Here is a 21,046-nt window from a genome sequence, read left to right on the forward strand (position 1 = left end):
CAACCCACCTGCTGGGCCTAAAGTACTCCTCCAAAACTCTAAAGGTACAGTTTGAAAAGCCACTAGATTTGGTGACCCCTAACAGCCTTGTCATATTGTCTCTGAGAATGGAACAAAAGTGAGTTGACATTGCCTTGAATGACTTTATCTTTGGCTCAAAATTTCTAGATGTCTAATCATGGGGGCATAAAAGGATTTGAAATCCCACTGAATATATACTCCCCAAGAGATGTCCCCGGGAGTTCACTTGGGGCATTCCCACACTGGCTACAGCTCACTTCCCAGCCACCTCCAGCATACCTCTTCATGGACTTGGGGGAGAGTTCCTTTTCCACCTCCTTCATGGGCATGCTGTAAGAGTCTACATTGTATTCACTGTCATCATCATACTCGTGGTCTAGCAGTGTTCTTGCCCATGTTCCCATGTCATAAGGGGGCAGCATTCCTCCAAACTCAGAAGGCAGGATCTCAGGATGAATTAGTTGGTGTAGACTGTTCAGGTTGTTACCATGCAAAAATATCTATAAATGCAAGAAGGGGAGAGGAGAAACACACACAAGAGAATAAATATCATGCAAATGCTAGGAGGAGGAAGTGAGGCTAGGAAAAGCAAAAACAAGATTTTTCCATGTCTGTTAAAATATTTAAGTCCTTCATCCACTTTGTGAAACAGAAGGGAGGGTATTGTCATCCTAATATTTCATATAAAAGTCCTGAGGCATAGGAATCTTAGGTAGTTCCTAGAAAGTCAGATAGTGGTTGGGTTAAAGAGCTGGAACCTGAAATTTGGTTTCCTACTTTATAGTGAGGACATGAGCAGAATCCAATGGGCATTTTGATCTGTACATCATCTTGACGTTAGTTATGTAAAGCTAATGATGTGCATAATGAATGCTGTTAAAATAGACAGTTCTCATAAGGGACTCATCAACTGTAGAGCCCATCCAAGTTATTAAGCCCAAAAGCTGTTACCAGAATGGCTTTCTCTTTCATCATCCATAAAAATAAGAATACTGTAACCATTAAATTATTGCTTTGTAATGTAAAGTGTTTGATGTAAATAAAAGCAAATTAGTATTATCATAATGTAAGGTTGAGTGAAGGTTCACATCCCAAAGGACTTACATTCTATAATGCTGCCAGCATCTTCTCTACTAGAGGTTTCCATGCTTATTGTTTAAATAAAAATGGAATAATAGAGTGAAAATGTAAAGCTGTATGTATACATTAATTATTGGAATTCCTAAAGCTGTATGTATACATTAATTATTGGTATTACCTAGAGCTTTTTTTTGAAACTAAAAATCATTGGGGCACCTGGGTAGCTCTGTTGGTTGAGTGTCAGACTCTTAGTTTTTGTTCAGGTTGTGATCTCATGGTCATGTGATCAAGCCCCACATCAGGCTCCTCGCTCAGCATGGAGTCTGCTTGGGATTCACCCTCTCAATCTCCCTCTGCCCTTCCCCCAGCTCTCTCTCTCTCATAATCTTTAAACTGAAAAATTATTCAAGGTACGTATTCAAAATTTGTTTCTCCACAAATTTTACCTCTTCTCTCTTCTTTCATTTCAATCTCAAAATTGTAGATCAGTCTTCCCTGAAAAAGCACTCATGTCATCTCATATAATTTATATAATATTTAAGGATTATAGTTCATAAGTTGCTTAGAAATAGTCAGTCATAATTTCTAAGTGACTCATACTTGAAGTTTATGATGAACAGGCTAACATAATTATCTTTGCTTTCTGTCATTTTAGGGTCCACTGAAATAAATATATAGGACAACAAAGAAACACTAGTCTACAACACCCAACAAAGTAATAGGGATGGGAATAATAAATCAACAAGTAATTTCAACAGATTATGGACTACTAAAAACAGATGACAGCAGGTCACTGGCCACAATAGGCAGAGTAAACAGCTACCTGAAATATTTGATATGGAGCCTACAGAAGTAGAAGATGCTGTCTGCTCCAAAGCACATTAGGTTAATTGCAAACTTCACACATTTCTGTTCCTCTTTGCATAGCACAAGAGCTCCCCTACCACACACACACACACACACACACACAGGTTCTTCTCATAAGAAATCAAAATAATTTGGGGGGGTAGTTAAGTTCTAAAAACTGAAACTCTTGTTTTATTAGTTATACAACTTTATTTCATTGGATGTGTTTCTTCATGTAAGAAACCTCTTCAAGTTATGCACAAGTTATCATAATAAATCCTTAGAGACTTATCCTAGCACTCTACTTCCTCTCTCTTTGTTAACATTCTGTTACATCCTCCCTCAACATCACTTTCAGCTTTGGCCTTATTTCCCCTCTCACTGAAAAAATAGGGCAACCAGATGAGACTCACCCACCAGCATCTGTGTCTGTATGTTGTGCCTCTGCTCCTAGTTCAATGGAAAGATAAATTCTACAAAGGCCAACCTCTCCACCTGTGTCCTAGAAGCCATCCTCTCTCCTACTCAGTTATATTGCTCAAGCAAAATTCTCTTCTGTCTCTCTCATATCATCAAATTTCCTCTGTCTGGGGGATCTTTCCCATCAGAACAAACTTGCCAATCCTTCTCCTCCCATGCCACCTCAAACAGACGCACAAAACCTCTCTTGGCCAGACTTCTACTTCCAGTTATTATACTATTTCTCTCCTTCCCTTTATTGCAAAACTCATCAAAAGAGTTGTTTCACTGTCCAAATACTCTGGTCCTATTTTTTCCGGAATCCAGTCTAAACCAGGCCTTGCTTTCCAGTAGAGCATGAAGATAGTCCTTGTCAGGCTCTTCCTCATTGCTAAATTCAGTGTCCAATTCTCAGCCCTTATTTTTCTTGAACTCTCAGCAGCATTGGATATAAATGACTCTCGTCATTGCAACATTTATTCCCAGCGTCTCTTGATTTTCTCCTACTTTGACAGATGCTTCTTCTCAGTCTCTTTTGCTGATTATTCCTCATCACCCCAACATCTTAATGTCACAGAGCTCCAGACTTCAGTTCTTGGATTTATTCTCTTCTCTATGTGTACTTACTCCTTGGTGATCTCATTCTGTCTAGGGCCTTAAATATTGTTCACACACTGAAAATTTATATGCTGCGTCTAGACCATTCCTTTGAACTTCATATTGCTATTTCCACTCTCTACTTGACATCTCCATTTAAGAGGTCAATGGCCATCTCAAACATACTATATCCAAAGCTGAACTACAACTTTTTCCCCCAAAATCAGCTCTTCCCTGTTTTCAGCGTCACTTAGTGATAGGACTGCTTCTGGTTTCTCGGGCTAAAATCTTCATTTAATCCTTAATTCCTCTCTAAGTTGTCAGTAAATCCTTTTGATTCTTCATTCACAATATATCATGAATCTGAACATCTGACCCGTTCCACCCCTACAACCCTAAGTCATGCTACCATCATCCTACAAACTGTATTACTGCACTAACCTTCTAATTGCTCTCCCCACTTCCACTCTTGCCACCTATATTCTATTCTCAACACAGCAGCCAGAATGACCATGTCACAATGTTAGTCAGATCATGTCATTCTGCTCACAATTACCCACTGGCTTCTCCTTTCTCTTAGAGTGAATCCTATAAGGCTTTCCATAAACTTCTTCTTTGAACCCATCTACTACTTCCTCCCTCCTGAAGCACAACATGCACACATTTGTCTCAGGACATTTGCAGAGGGTGTTTCTTCTGTCTGATGATTTTTGCCTTTAATTATTCCCATGGCTTTTCCTCCCATGTCTTGTAAGATTTTCATTTATTAAAGTTTTGATGTTTTTTTCTCCTTACATTTTTTTCTCTGTCACCATTTCATGCAAGAAGTCTTGCCCATGTGGGCTTCCTTGCCTCAGAGTAACTTCCTATTCTAAGAATTAGCCTAAATAATACTTTCATTTTATTTCTCTACACTGTGCCATTAAATAGATTATGGTAGGTCACCTGAGTGGAAGGGAGAAAAGAGAAATACATTTGGGAATGAGCAAGGAATTGAAGAGAGAGTCCACCATATTGAGGAACCAGTAGAAAGTTGCACCAATCAGTGAGGAAGCCTGTTTCCTGTCAGCTCTTGGGAGAAACAAGACCACAACCCTGAAATAACTGAAGAGTGCATGGAGGTTGAAGCCTACACAGTGGGTTCCAGCTTTAGTGAAAATGCTATTTTCCTTTTTCACAGACAACTCGGGAGCAGAAGGAGACCTTAATTCAAGGAACTAATACTGACTTGAATAGTGAGGATGTCAGAAGCAGCCATCCTGGATGGAAAGTTTCATTCTACATGAAAGGTTCTAGAGGGGAGCCTCGATGGCTTAGGTCATGGTCCTGGAGTCCTGGGATTGCGTCCTGCATTGGGCTTCCTGCTCAGCAGGAAGCCTGCTTCTTCCTCTGACCCTCTCCCCTCTCATGCTCTCTCTCTCATTCTCTCTCAAATAAATAAATAAAATCTAAAGAAAGAAAGAAAGAAAGATTCTAGATATTGATAATAATTTGAGAAAGGATTCCTCTACTACCTAGAGTTACTATTCCTATCAGTCTAATATGGTAGAGACTCAAAGATTTCATTTAATTAAAAGAAGAAGAAGAAGAAGAAGAAGAAGAAGAAGAAGAAGAAGAAGAAGAAGAAGAAGAAGAAGAAACAGGTGTTTCCTTTTTGTGACAAAAGATGCACAATTATTCCTTAGGTTTTCCTTTGCCAGTTTTTTAGAGCACAGATTTGTAGCATCTAAAGTATAGAATGTTTGAGTAATATTATGATGCTGAATCACTTGGAGTATCTGTAAAGAAATATAATAGCTTTGTACTTTATATTGACTATATATATATATAAGTAGAAATCAAAAGTGTTTTAACCTATAACTATTTTCTCTTATGAAGATTTACAAGTCATAGAGTTTTAATTAAAATGGCCAAGCTCAGATACCTCACTTCCATCTAGAATAATGCTATTCATGAATTTTTCTAGGCATTGTCAAAATTATCTAATTCAATCAAATAACCCCAAACCTGGAGCTTGGGGTTAGATTTTATCCTCCTTAGTCTTTTTCAACAGAGCAGTACACTGTGCTCAGAACAAGTCACCCCTGTATTCAGTCTTTCAAGTATTTCTCACTTCACTCTGACCGAAAGCCCAGACCCTTGCAATAGACTACAAGACCCCCTATGATCTGGCCCACCATATTCCCTTCTATCCCATCATCTACTACCCTCATCAGTAGCTCATTCTGCTCTAGCTTTCTGCGCCTACTTGCTGTTTGCCAAGTATACCAAGCATGTTTCTACCTGAGGACCTTTGTCTTTGCTATGCCCTCTGTCTGAAGCTGTCTTCCCCCCAAATCCACATTTTCAGCTCTACTACCTCCTAGCTGTGATTTAGAGCAATTTGCTTAACCTTTTGTGCCTCATTTTCCCTTCTACAGAAAGAGAAAAATAACAATGCTTCCCCTAGGGCCGTCCTTGTAAGGAGTAAATGAGTTACCATATGTAAAGTACTTAGAACAGCATGTGGCATAGAGTGACTACTACAGAAGCATTCACTAGTATAATATGTACTAAAAGCCCCAGCAGGTGTTTTGGATCACCTGATCACCTCTTCATAAAACAGAGTTTGAAAGTGTTATTTGTGAAGCAAATCAATACATTTTTCTGAAGTCTAACATGTAAATTGATATGATTCTCACCAGTAGAAACAATTCCTGATATAAACTAATTATTTACAGAAGCCTTCCTCCTATACTACGGAACATTTCAACAAATTCATATTCAGAAGACCTTTGGCTCAGTGTTTGATACAAACACATACTTAACAATTTTTTCTCCTCTATGCTCACAATGAGGTTTCTAGAACACGGCTCAGAAACATCTGAAGTGACTTCTCATTCATTGAGAAACATGAAAAATTACCTTCAGTACACACTTACATAAAGTATATTTTATTTTGGAACTAATCATTTGGAAATTGGTCACAGCACAGTGGTAAAAATAGCGCTAAATCTGGAGATATTTGGATTCATATATTAGCTCTACAACTCTACAGTTCTGTAAATGAGGAAGCAACTTACTTAACCATCTACTGACTTAGTTTTCTCAGCTCTATAATAGGAGCTCAGGCTTCCTACATTTACTCTTCCCAACCTTTTGGATAAAATGAAATAAGGGGTATTAAAATCCATCTTAAAACCTATATTATTAATTATAATGATAAATGTGCTCAGCATTTACCATGTACCATGCACTGTGCTAAATACTTTATATAAATTGTCTTATTCACACACAAAAAAAATTGATTATTTTGTTGTATGTACTTTGAATATTCTCATTGTTAGATGAAAATCAGTCTTGGAACTCAAGTAACTCACCATTTAAAGAAAAGTTACTATTTCTACATATCAGCATTCTTTCTGAAATGTGTGTGATCATGACAATCACTACAAAGTTACATTAGAGATTACAAAATTCACTATACTCAGTGTGATACATATTGTGAAATAACTAACATTCATATATCAGCTTATAAAGTTACAACTTTTCTCCAGATCTCACTTGAAATTAAGTATACTAATAACAATCTAGAAACAACTATTTTTTTTTTTTTACTTTTAAACCTGTGCTTTAATATCTCATGAATGTACTGAAATGCTCTCCCAATTTGTGGGAAAGTAGATAAGCAGGCTTTTAAATATTTCTTTCATATATACAGTGATCAGAATTAATCATAAGGTTTTCAAGAATTTTTAAATGTCTTGTAGGTTGAATATTTATATGCAATATAAAGGCACATGTGACCACAGCCAATATTACGTACACGTTATACAGCATAATTCATTGAATGTAGGAGGAGAAAGAATATAAAAACAAAGAAACAAACAAATACCCTTTTCCGAGTCTTCTCCTTTAGGAAAGGCCGGATCACGGTGTACAGGGCATGGATATACCACGGCTGATTGACAAAATGAATTCCACCAAATCGTGCTGGGAAACTATCCTAAAGAGACACGGAGTGGGGAGAAAATCAACACATGCTTTAGTATATTGAGAAGGTTTGAGGAAGGTCATATGGTATATAAATTTGTTATTCCACATGCTTAAATGAGACGATTTGTACAGTTAAAATGAATTAGAAAGAAGGAAGAATCTTACTGCATGAAACACTGTAACTTTCAGATCTAAACTGAAGCAATACGTAATAGAGCAAATCCTTCTCCAGCACAGTTTGTTGATAAGAACTTCAAGATTTTTAGGAAGTGCCATAATTTAAGCCTACAAACTGTTAACAGTCACTATAGGCCAAGAAACAGAAATAAAAGACATTAGGGATTTGTCAAATACTGAATTTATATTAGGTAAGTGTTTCATTTAAATTATTTCTGTTCTAAAGTGTATTTAAATTAAAATATTTTTTAAAATTTCACTATAGTCATCTACAATGGGAGCACTGTCATATATCAAAACTCACTTTAGGGGGGCCTGGGTGGCTCAGGTGGTTAAGCATCTGCTTTTAGCTCAGGTTATGAGTTCCAGATTCTGGGATTGAGTCCCACGTTGGGCTCCCGGCTCTGGGGGAAGTCTGCTTCCCCCTTCTCATTCTACCTCTCCCCCTGCTCATGCTCTCTCTCAGTCTCTCTCTCTCAAAATGAATAAATAAAATCTTTAAAAAAGAAAACTCACTGTCTTCTATCTTATCGACTTCATTATAAACATTCTCCTTCCCTTATTTCAGCCATAAAAAAAGGGCAGAAAATATGCGAGAACAAAATCAAAGCTTAGTGTTGTAGTGTAAGAAATGTGGGGATGCATTTTGCTAGGGTAAATTAAGTCAAAACCCTCAGAGCGCACCCCACAGGAAGAAAATGGGCCTATTCGCGCCAACCCCCTCTTCAGCAAGAGCTCACTTGTGTAAGGTCTGCATGCGAAGTGATTTAGAGCCGTGTTTTCTTTCTGTGCGACTAAACAGGTACACCCCACTTCACTCCATAATAGGAAGGAAATCCTTAACTGAACGAATTACATCTGACCTCACTTGAGTATGCTACGGATTCCACATAAATGGACTGATTCCTGCTACTCGTTCAAAACCCCACACTGAACTGACTACAAAAGTCTTATTAAAAACAAACTCTACCACTAGAAGCGTCTCTCGAGTTATCACAATAACTGGCATTCTTTTGGATTCTATTCACAGCATGAATGGGAACAAAGGAAAAGCAAAGGAACTGAAATAATCATAGATGCATTTTCTAAATTTAAACTTTTCCTTTCTTTCTTCTTTCTTTCTTTTTTTTTAAAGATTTTATGTACTTGACACAGAGAGATACAGTGAGAGAGGGAAGACAAGTAGGGTGAGTGGGAGAGGGAGAGGCAGGCTTCCTGCTGAGCAGGGAGCCTGAAGAGCCAAAGGCAGATGCTTAATGACTAAGCCACCCAGGCGCCCCTAAATTTTTTCTTATATTAGATTGTCTAGTCAAAAACATGCATGGTATAATCCCATTAAAGTGTTCTAGTTTTGGTGGGACACTTAGGAGCATTAATAATTAATTCATGGTTTTTCTATGTTCATTTTCAGACCTAATAAGCGCTTCTTTTTGCAAAGCAATGTCTATCTCTGGGAGTGACACACCATACAAGATAACAGTACTTCAATAAATAAATAAATAAATGCATTAGAATAACTGAAGGTAAAATATGTCTCCTTTTATGTCAGTGCCTTACTTCTTTTTTTTGAGAAATCACAAGAGAGGCAGGCAGAGAGAGAGGAAGGGAAGCAGGCTCTCCGCTGAGCAGAGAGCCCGATGTGGGACTCGATCCCAGGATCCTGAGACCATGACCTGAGCTGAAGGCAGCGGCTTAACCCACTGAGCCACCCAGGCGCCCCAGTGCCTTACTTCTTTTTTTTTTTTTTTTAAAGATTTTATTTTATTTATTTGACAGAAAGAGAGACCACAAGTAGGCAGAGAGGCAGGCAGAGAGAGAGGAAGAAGCAGGCTCCCTGCAGAGCAGAGAGCCCGATGTGGGGCTCGATCCCAGGACCCTGAGATCATGACCTGAGCGGAAGGCAGCGGCTTAATCCACTGAGCCACCCAGGCGCCCCCCAGTGCCTTACTTCTTTAATAAACACGTATACTTTTCATTCCTCAAGAAGTTGTTAGAATAATAGAAATGAACCAGTTAGAAATACAGACATAATATTTTTTAAGTCATGACATTTTTATACATAAAGAGAGAATAACGTATATATAATTTAGAGAATGCTAAAATAAACATGCATGTGCCCTCCACTCAGCTTAAGAACTAGAACATGGCTTGTAACCTTAGAGTTCACTGTATTCATATTCTCTGACCCTCTCCCACATTTTAAAATTTCATATTGCAATTTTCTTGCTTTTGTTTTGTAAATATTATAAATATATATATTTTACCCGTTCTTTTATACTTTTGTATATTTTATTTATTTTTATATTTTATAATTTTTCTGTGTACACATACATACACCTCTAAAATATCGTCAGGTTTTTTTAAGCACTTACACTTTACAAATATGTCACCGTAATGAATGTATTCTTCTGTTGTCATATTACGTTGCTTTTGAGGCTCCTAGTATTTGAGTTTTATAGACGCGCAGCTGTAGTTGTCACGGTTGTATATAGTCTACTATTGTACAGTACATCATAATTTATTTTCTCTGTCAGTGCATATTGTTTTCCAAATATTTGGTCTGCTTTGCCATCACCAGCCCTGCTGCTGTGCGGACTTCATCTTGTACATGTCTCTTGGGCATGTTCGAGTGTTTGTGTGGCGTGCATCTCTAAAGTATTAACGTTGACTCATAGAGTGCCTATACTTCAACTTTACATGATTGGTAACGGCAATTATACCAATTGCCACCCCTCCTCCCCCCAGCAATAAGGAAGGTTCCAGCTCTTCCACATACTGCAGTTGGTATCTTCAATCTGTTTAATTTTTGCCAATTTACGGGTTATGAGATAGATTTTCATGTAACTTTAATTCTCTAGTTACTTTGTCTTTGCTTATTTTAATTCCATCATTAATAACATTATTTAATAATATAACTCTTTAATACATAGGTATTTTCTTAGTCCTTGAGTGCCTGAATTTGGTTACTGTATCTGCTGATCTTGCTTACAGTATCTTGTCTATGGTGAACTCATATATGGCTGATATTAATCATTGGGAATCCTGAAGTAGGTGGCTTGAAGATGCCTTGCTCCAGATAAGGTCTGTATCAGCTCCTACTAGCTTCTACTCCTACTCCTACCAGCTATCAACCTGGTTTGGCTTTAATGTAATTTCCCATTTTGGGATTCCTCTGATTGTACAGTGCATATTCAAATCTCAAACTCATATGAGAAAATTATGGTCTCAGATTATCAGAGAAGACTATTATTATTATTAATACCAATATTATTATTACTATTATTTTTCTACCTACTTATGCGAGAGAAGGAGAGGTTTATTTAAAGGTTTCCTAGCCAGCAGGGATTTTCCTAGCACCAATCTTCCTTGGAGGAATGCAGAGTCTCACATTTAGTCCCCATTTGCCCTCAGTCTCAGCAGAGGCAAGCCTCATCTTGGCTTCTGCCCACCCCAGGCCTTAGGCAATCATTACCCTCAAAAGCAGCAGGTTCCTGCAGTCAACACTTGCCTCCCAAATCATCTAGGCTTCCCTTAATTCTCCTGGTTTTTGTTTTGTTTTGTTTTTCCAGAAGACTTAGTGTTCTTGCCTCACAGTTCAGGGGCAGGTGAGGGGTGGTGACTTCTCATGCTCCCTAGAGTTCAGCAAAGAAAGTGAAAATATGTTTGTTGTGATTTATCTAACACCTCTGCGTTTCATGGCAGGAAGATCTTCAAGAATTTTTAACCTACTGCACTACCTGAAGCAGAACTACTTGGAATGCTTTTAAAATATGCTCCCGAATGGGCATTTAATCTCTAGAACAAAAGTGAATAAACGTCAGCTAATAAACGTCAGCTATCAAGTTGTGAAGCTAAATGTCTTAGCTCAGTATTTTTAAACTGACAATCATGCAGAGCTCATGCACCTTTATCAAAAAATGAACATGCACACAAAACTTACATATGAGTTCATGAGCTTTCTTGGGTATATCTTTACATAAGGAAGGGCATGAGCAGCACCAAAAAACAGTTGAGAGAGGACGAAAGAGAAGGGAAACCCCTGACTTTGAAGTGAAATTCATCTAGGTTAAAATTCGGATTCAGGGCCACCTCTCAGGCATCGAAGTCCAGAACAAGGACAATATAACCCTTGATTCCCTCCTTCTCTTCACTGTGATTGCCCGTCTTTCCTTCCTTTCTCGTCTCCTTGTGGTACTACAGTGACTCGCACATTACGCCTTCTGTAGCCATCGAGTCCTTGAATACTCTGTTCCAGCTTTTTTTGTTCAGTTTTCTTTCTTTTTGTTTTTCAGTTTTGGAGGTTTTTATTGATGTATTCTTAAGCTTAGAAATTCTTTCTTTAGTCAAGCCCAGTCTACTAATAAGTCCACCAAAGTCATCATTTCTGTTACAGTGTTTCTGATATCCAGGTATTTTTTCTTCTTTCTTAGACTTTCCATCTCTCTGCTTATACTGCCCATCTGTTTTTGCATGTTGTCTACTTTACCCATTAGAGCATTTAGCCTATTGATCAAAGTTGTTTAAAGTCCCCAGTCTGATAATTCCAACATTCCTGCCGTGTCTGGTTCGGATGCTTGCTCTGTCTTTTCAAGTTATGTTTTTTTACATTTTCTAGTATGCTTTATAATTTGGTTCTTGATAGCCAGACATGATGTACCAGATAAAAGGAACTGCTGTAAGGCAGCCAACTGTACTGCGTTGGTGAGGCGTGGTAGGAGGGAAGTGTTCCACAGTCCTGTGATGAGGTCTTAATCTGCTAGTGAGTCAGTGCCTCAGGACTGTGAACTCCCAAGAGTTTCTCAGTATTTTTCTCTTCCCTTAGGTGGGACAGGTAGCCTAGAGTTGGGTATTTCTCTTCCCATGTGGAAGGCTAGAATTGGGTACCTTCCTACCCCCAGGCCAGTTTCTAACAATATCCCTGCAAATTAGGCTTTCTTCTGTGGGCAGATCCTGTTAAGATCAGAGGAGGGCACTTGTGATGAGCACCAGGTGTTTTATGTAAGTGTTGAATTACTGAATTCTCATTGAAACTCATAATACACTGTATGTGCACTAAGTGGAATTTAAATAAAATTTGGAGAAAAACAACAACGACAACAGAGTACTCTGGCATATTTTGAAATTGTTTCTTTTCCTTTCCCTCTGACAGAAGCACAAAGCACAAGGGGATTTTCTCCTAATATTTACTGAAAACCTGGTCCAGCTCCTGGAAAGTAAATCTCAAAAAAGTGTGGAGGGCCCCCCTATGACTGGGCCCCCTGGAATTTTTAACTCTCAGCCCCATTCCCAGCAAGCCTCCAGCAATTTGTCATTTAACATTCATGATGTCCTGTCTGAGCATTAGTTCCCACCAAGGTCTGTTTCCCCTTATGAGTCTCTGCTCCAGTAAGCCAAGACTCCCTGCGTTCACCTGACTGTCCCTCCAGTCTTGGTGACAGAGGTGCTACCTCACCTCTCTATGAATCTGAGAAGAGTTGTTGATCTTTCAGTCTGTCCAGCTGTTTGTTGTTAGGACAAAGTGGCATCTTCCACGCTTCCTACAAGCAGAACTGGAAACCAGAAGTCTGATCTTCTCACCTCCAATCATGCCCCAAGCCCTGCAACATTTATATCCTTAGCTCTGTGTAGCTTCATATTTTCACATTCACCCTCATGATCACAGTAAAGCCCCAAATCCACTGTGTCCTCTTCCCTGCTTGGCACATCACTTCCCTGTACCCTTTCATATCTGTTAATGTTCATGTGTGGTTTTATAGCTTGTTGACTGTTCTCTCCCATGTGCTTGGCCTGGCTTTCCCTCCCTTTTCCTATTGTCTTCTAAAGTTAATCTTTTAAGACCTAGTTCAGGTGACAGCATCTCTAGGAAGCTCTTTTCGATCCCTTCTCTCACTTTTCCATGCCCTGTTCTCCCTTGAAAGCCCATCTCTGCCATCATGAGCACAGTGCCTAGGTCTCTCACTGCACTTGCCCATATGACCCTGAAATTGTCTCTTCATTTGTCCACCTCAACTATTAAACTGGGAGCTCTTCAAGTGCTTGATTGTGTGTTTTATATGGTCTTTTGATGCTGGGCCTGCATCCATCTCCACTCACTTCATGCCCCAACCAATAGGGCAGGGGATAGAAAGCGAAAACAAAAGAATCTGACAGCTGGGCTTCTAAATAAGAGAGTTCTGTTGATCAGAAACATGTGAGCAACATTGAAAGGACCAAGTGGAGGCAACAGTCATATTTTTTTGCTGCAGTGGCAGCTGCTAGACAAACTCCAGTGGGACAACTGTTTATGGCAGTATGTGGATACTACCCTCCACTATCTAGGTATCACTAGGTCAGAGACTGCTGGGATGGCAGTAGTGACAGGGTGGAGACAGAAGTTTCTTGACCTCTGGATCACATCTGCAGGGTTGGGACCTCAGAATGAAGAAAGCAGACACAGTTCCCTAGTGACAATGTAATTCCTCCCATGTTTCCAATGTAAATCCATTTGTCATTGAGCTATCCAGAGAGATTTCTGTTTTGTGCACTGAACTCAGATCCAGACCATGTGTGATTCATCTTTACTTTCCTAACATTTTAAAAACTTCAGTGTTTGTATGTGTGTGTGTGTGTGTGTGTGTGTGCGTGTGTGTATCCCAGAGCAGAGCTAGGTGAACGTTTCTTGCAGAGAATAGATTCTGGTATTTACCACTTAAGTAAACTATTTAAGTAAACTGAGCCACGATTTCCTTATCTGTAAAATGGAAATATTTATTAGGACTGTTAATGGCCAACCATAGCAGTTAATCATTAAGCATACCTCCAAATACTGGGCTACCATATTAAATATCAGTTTTCACTACACACATAGAAATGACCATGGAAGTAATTTTATAATGGTTTAATGAGACGTTGTTTGGTCCTAAAACACTACATAGTACAAAATAATAATTAAAATAGCCTACAGGGGTGCCTGTGTGGCTCAGTTAAATAAGTATCTGCCTTTGACTCAGGTTGTCATCTCAGGGCCCTGGGATCAAGTCCCGCATCAGGCTCCTCTGCTCAGCAAGGAATCTGCTTCTCCTTCTTCCTCTGCCCCACCCCCACTCCTGTGCTCGCCTTCTCTCTATCTCCTCTCTCCTTCTCAAATAAATGAAATCTTAAACAGAATAGAGCAGAATACAACATACAATATGCTGATCACTGACTGCTGGCCACAATATTCTTCATTGGAGATGATGAAGTAAGAATCACTTTGTAATTAGTGAGAGTACAGCCAAGATGGGTGGAAGAAAGTTAACAGAATTTCTACCTACTAAAAACTTCTGGCAATTCACCTGCTTCTGTTCATTTTCTTCCTGAATGGTACACTTTCTGGGGATGTACAGATTTTCTTTACTGAACACTGAGTTAATGGAAACTTGGCCTGCCAAAGCTCTAGTGAAATTCAACATCTCTCCAAGCCTCTGTTGACCATATACTCAAGTAAACATCTTTCTTTGGGAGAAGACGGATTTGGAAGCATTTCCTTCACATAATACGTGAGTTTCCTTTAAAGTTGATTGCTATTTCCAACAATTACAAAATGATACCAGTCAAAGCAAAGCCTCTACTTTCTTCTCATTGGCATATAAGCTGTATAGACACTATAGATACCAGCACTGTGGGCACTCTATAGAGAGGTAAATATATATATCTGTATCAAATGTACATAGGTAAGTTATTGATATATTTTTAGCAAAAATATGTTTGCCTCAGATATCTAGCTCTCCAAGAAGAAAAATTGGAGAATGAATTATTAATATATTATTAAATTCTTTAATTGATTTTGATGAAATACAAAAAAATTGTAAAATACTATTACAAATAAATTGTAGGATTTGAGAACAATATAAATCAATATAATTTCTGGTACAAAGTACAGTGTGCAGCCATAAATGAGCAAAATGAAGTTTTTTTATGAGAATTAAAAATACAACTTTGGTCTTGTTTCACAAGACTGTCTAGGGTTCCTGAAATGATCAAGAGTGTTAAGAACTGACCTCAGTGTAAATATAGGCAAAAATTGTATGTACAACTCACTCATTCAAAATTAAATTCATTAGCCTTTTTAAAGATAGATTGACTGATTGATTTTAGGGTGGTTACAGAGGGAGGGGGAGAGAAAGTCCCAGGCAGACTTCCCACTGAGCTCAGTCCAATGAGGGGCATAATATCATGACCCCGAGATCACAACCTCAGCCAAAACCAAGAGTCAGATGCTTAAGGGACTGCACCAAACTGGCATCCCCATTAACTTTTTTAAAAAATGTTTGTTTTTCTTTTCTACCTTTACTGAACTTTTTTGAAGCATATAATTTCAACTATTACATGCACAATGCCAAAGTGCATATAATGATAAATCATAGCTTACAACACCTAGAAATTACACTTTTAATTCCATGATTCTATCCTAAAATTATACTAAGATTAAAAACATTGCACCCTTCTTTTATGCTGATTTTATATAGATATTGGACATGATTATTGTAGACATTCTGAATATCAAATAAAGTATAATTTTAAAGAGTTAGTCATAACCTTACCAACCAGAGACAAAAGCAATCTTAAGGCATGCTTCTAATTTTTTTCAGTTAAGTTTTATATAGATGACATGAAATTCTATATAAAAGTCTGGAATTATGAGAATAATTTTTACATTGCTTCATAGGTCTAAAACATATATAATAATATCACTCTCTCTAAAAGTAAGTGTGCCTAGGTATAGAAAGTAGAAGGTGACTATTACAGCAGCCGGTACTACTAGCTTCTGAGATTGCACCAATATTCGTGTCCTTCAGATATGTTGAAACTCAAGACTGGTTTGCTTTACAGAGAAGTGTTGGGAAGAGGGGCAAGATGAGGAAGGCATCCCTGGGAAGGACAGATCTAAGATGCAGCCCAGAGTATTAAGAGAATAGAGTGGAAATGGGAGAGTATGCAGTGAAAGTTTGCCAAGGTGGAGAATACAGATTTAACATTCTGGATAGTCGTAGGAAAGTCTCAATTAAGAGTTCTGTTAATAGAGAATTCAGAAAAGTTTAATAAAAATTCTCTTAGCTAATCTAATAAAGAAAATGAGCACATGGAAGGAAGGAAGGAATAAAGGAAGGAAGAGCGGGCAAGGCAAGGAGAAAAAGAAAAAAACTGATGTGCCTTGACATACTAACCACATCATGTTTTCCTAAATAAGACTTTTGGGCATAATAGCATTTGTATACTCATATCTATCTATTAGAATGTTGGGTAAGCTATTTGTATATACATCCTACCTATTTTAAGATTAAGATTAAGATTAAGATTCCTGAAGGAAATCATGAAGCTCTGCTTCCATTTCCCACCTCTAGTATTCTGTGCAGTATCTGGACCTAAAGAGAATAGAGCTATAGCTGCAATTCCATATTTGTAGCCTCATTAATATTGGGCAGGCAGACCTAGGCAAGTCATTCCATTGCTTTCATAATGGAAACAAGGATTTTTACCAAAATATTCTAACTAGTGTATTTTGCCAGATTGAGATAGAACAGCCAGGAAACTATTTAATGACCAGCTAATTGGAATGTCTTTTTCTATGCCTGCCTCATAACTGGTAACGAGCCGTATGTAAATGGAGGCAAATAACAGATTGAGAACAAAGGCTCTTGATCTGGTACACAACTAAGATTTGTTTTTTCTTTTCCTTCAAGATTTTATTTATTTAATTTGACAGAGACAGAACACAAGCAGGGGGAGCAGCAGCCTGCAAAGGGAGAGGAAGAAGCAGGCTCTCTGCTGAGCAAGATGCCCAATGTGGGGCTTGATTCCAGGACACTGGGATCATGACCTGAGTCCAAGGCAGATGCTTAACTGCCTGAGCCACGCAGGTGCCCACAGAGCTAAGTTTTAAACTGGGATTGTACAAATGCGAGAGGGTGCCTCACCTCCAACTTCTTAACTTCTAACTGCCTGGTAAAACTTCATGCTATCCAGGTAAGCAGATAGTAAAGGAACTGGGTTAGATGCAAAGAATTGTGTAGAAACAAAATTTAACCAAAAGAGGTGATTACTCTGATATGTAGAGAAACAATAATTAACATTTTCTAGGTTTACTTAACACGTGGGAGTTTGAGAAAAGAGAAAAAAATAATTAAATGGTTAAAAAATGAGTACTCAATTCTTATTAGAGGAAACAAGTCAGCCTTCGAAGATATATCACATTGTATTTCAAAATAAGCACATAGCAAGATTTCCTGTTTGATGAGCAATCTCTGAAAAAAAATGCACATAAATCACAGACTTAAATTGTAATGATTCCTCAGAAAACTACATTTTAATTTTAATAAGGGTTTTAAGAAACATGGATTAATCATGACAGATCATTTAAAAAGGTAACTAATAGTATACATTAATTCCCCCTTAATATGTAGCATTGTAGGTAAAAATTCTTTTTAGAATTAAAATATCATATATCATATCTTAATCATATCATAACTTAAAATTTTAAAGATATGAATATATTTTGAAATGATTTTGCCCTCCCAAAAGTTAAAGTCCTAATCTAAATATGTACTAAAATATAGATAACATTTTAGATTAAATTTTTAAATTTAAAATTAATATCCTTAGATTTGCATGACATACTTTACAATATCTGTTTGTTCTAAGACCTTTGGCAAAATGTCAGCTATTGTTTAAATTGTCTATCATGAATATAAGTGTGTCAACATGTATTTTTCTTAGGGGTGGTCAACAGAGTGTATTCTACCCAAAGACAAATATATATCATTTCTGACATTTCTATTTAAAAAGCAGCCATTTCCTCCCATCCTCCTATATACATCAATATTTAGCTAATGAAGGCTTCATGACACTGTGACTCCTAATAATTCTCTTTTGCTCTGTCATTGTCCTTTTATGAAATTCAGTTCCCTTTATAAAGATGTGCTAGATTTGCTCTTTTTCAGTTTTGTCTGAGGGTATCCTCTGGTTTCATTTTTAAGTTAATTAAAAATGATGCCCATGTACAATGAAGTTGCCTGATAGTCTCCTTTATAGGGTGCATGAAAGAAAGCATAGAGGGCCTGTACGTTCTCAATGTAAATTACTAGGAAACCTGTCATAGGATTCTAAGGTGTTGAATAATCATGACCTTTAATTGTGAGTGGATATATGCTGTGGGAAGCTCAGGTCTCACACCAACATTTTGAATACCAGGATTTTATTACATTGTTTTCATGATTCTACAATCAGAATTTATTGTTTGAACTAAGGGACTCTTAACTTTCACTCAAGAAGACTAGGAGGAATCTTCTCCGGTCACTCAGGACAAGGGGTTATCCAGTTTAAAAAGCCAAAGACCCAGAGAAAAGCAAAGAGTTACCCTTTCCTCATCCAAGTCAGCACATGATTATCATCGGCTCAGGTAAAAGTGAGTGTTTTGTGATCTTCTTATCATTGCTGTAATCTTAACATAGACCATAATTTCTAAATTTTTAATTTTGTTTTAAAAATCTTAAATAACAGTATAGTTGGTTTGTTTAAATCTACAAAGAATAACTCCAATTCCTTTTTGACCAGTAATTTATCATTTGTAAATAATAAGTAAACATTAACAATCACTTGTAAATAACATGTAAATATACTGTAAATAACAGCATAATAACTTGTTATACACAGATGCCACAGAGAAAACACAATATTATTCCATTTTTTTCCCTTTTCCTGCTAGTTTTGAACACTTGTATTGAAGTAATCCATACATTTGGCTTCTAGGTTCCAGTGATGAATCTACTTACTCATAAGATAAATGCATTCCTGTCAATAAAAGAATCCCTGCCACAAACACAGAATTACTAAATACAACAGAAGGATACTATAGAGAGAAAGCCTCCTAGAGTCCCCTATGACTATATAGTCAGGGACTCTGCAGTCTGTGGGCTAGAATTGACTAACCTATCTCAAAGTCTCTAGTATACTCTAATTCTAGACAAATCATTATACTTTTTTTTCCTTGTGCCCACCATTAATCAGTTGATGCTACATAACTTTGCTTCAAACACGACCCTCCTCACCCGGCAAGGGTCCTTGGAACACAAATGCTGGTTTATTCGTTTAGATAAATCCCTACACCTGGATAAAACTCTTAAATTACACTGGTGATTCAAGGGCATCAGCTCTGTGTGGAGAGAGGGATGTCTGAGTGTTGACGCAGCTTAGTGGGATATTATATAAAATATTCCTCCTCAAAAGAGCTCTTCCTAGCTAAAACTATTTCTTAAAGTAAAACCAACCCAGAAAACTAATTGGAACATGTTTAGTCATCACATAACAGGCAGGAAGATCTTTCTTTTGTGAGCAAAATAAGTATGGTGTTCTCCCCAGCTACTTTTTCTGTCAGAGAAGATTGATAACAGATTGAGGCAAATCATAGCCACAGAGCCTTAACACGAAGACACAAGGCTTATTTCAGTTAGTTGCTGCTAGTGTGTGCTGGTACACACAGGAGGCGAGACACATAACACAAGGCCTGCAGAACACGATACAAAGCCATTCTCACACCTCTTCACCATCCATGAAATACCAATTTCAGTCAAGTATAATAGCAGGAGAGAGCCCAAAGTAAAAATTACCAACTTATAAAATTGTTTACATCATCATGTTCCCAAGTCAGGCTCTTCTATTAAAAGTGAATGCATAACAAGGGTAACAAAAAAATGTGCCACTTCCAATCAAAATAGAATATGTAGTAATTTTCTGTGACCTGTATCTTAAGGCCTCAAGCTCCAATCCATAAGTCAACTGCAGATGATCTTACTATTACCCCAGCCAGTGTATCAATAATGGATTGGCTCTCTCACTAGACTTCTAAACTACCTCAGTAACACACATTCAGAAGTGCTGACAATCTCATATTCAAAATTGCCAAAGGGGAGTTAAGCCGCAGAACGTAGGGCTGGAGGAATTGAGAAGAGCAAATTATAAAAAGAATTAGGCAGAAATCCTTAAGTGGATATTTCAGGACACTCCTGCCTACATCAGACATGTGAAACTAGACCAGATTGTTTTTAATGATGAAACTCAATGCTGCAAGGGTTTGGCAAGACAGGAGCCGTCAGATTCTGTTGAGGGAATATAAATTGGTAAAACATTCCTGGAAGAAACCTCAAAATATACTGCTTTTGTCCCCTAATGCCAGTTCTAGAAACCAATTACGAGGAAATCATTGTTAATTAGAGTAAAATTTTATGTATAACAGTGTTTTATACATATTTTGTAATGAGGAAAACATTGGGATCAATTTAAAGTTACTTGAACAAAACAGTGAATAAATGAATAATGTGTTTATAATATATAATGTTCAAGAGCAACTAAAATGGTATTTTCAAAGAATTCTTAATGACAGAAAGTAACCAAAATATGATATTAAGTTAACATCGGGAACAAAAACATTTATTTATTTTAAAAAGGAATATTAAAGATTTAGAAACATATCAAAATACTAACCTGGTTAATCCTGTGTAATTGAATAATAGATGACTTTATTTTATGCTTTGTATATTTTATATTTTTCAAATGTTCTTATATGACCATGTACCACACAAGAACATGCACACACATACTCACAAACTTGTAAATATGTCTAACGGTAAAAACATCATATGCTTAAAAAAAAATCAACATAAAGACCACAAAATAGCCCTCTAAGTATCTATTAAACATAGCAAATATTTACTGAGCATTACTCTAGCCTGGGAAATGTAAAGGGGATGTGAATGAAGCAGAGGCCTTACCTTGAAGGAATTTATGTACTACTGGGAAAGAGAGTAAGTAACATAAATCAGGGAAAAATACTTTCCACAAGGTGTGGTTAGGTTTGAAGGAAAGAAACGATGCCAGA

General features: G+C 37.5%; 1 protein-coding gene across 4 annotated transcripts in view; it reads right to left on the minus strand.

Moving 5' to 3' along the window:
* The window catches only part of CLVS2 (clavesin 2), an 82,882-nt gene that overhangs the window by 24,450 nt on the left and 37,386 nt on the right, over window positions 1–21,046 (minus strand). For all 4 annotated transcript variants that reach the window (XR_006818431.1, XM_046006480.1, XM_046006478.1 and 1 more), the window contains exons 4-5: window positions 6,878–6,988; window positions 301–521 (exon numbers count right to left, since the gene is read on the minus strand). Coding sequence is in view for 3 of the 4 variants with exons in the window: in XM_046006480.1 (XP_045862436.1) it covers window positions 301–521; window positions 6,878–6,988 (332 nt within the window). In the remaining variant the exon portion in view is untranslated. The remainder of the gene's footprint in view (window positions 1–300; window positions 522–6,877; window positions 6,989–21,046) is intronic.

The sequence above is a fragment of the Meles meles genome, chromosome 5, assembly GCF_922984935.1.
Source record: "Meles meles chromosome 5, mMelMel3.1 paternal haplotype, whole genome shotgun sequence".
In the NCBI taxonomy this organism is placed as follows: domain Eukaryota; kingdom Metazoa; phylum Chordata; class Mammalia; order Carnivora; family Mustelidae; genus Meles; species Meles meles.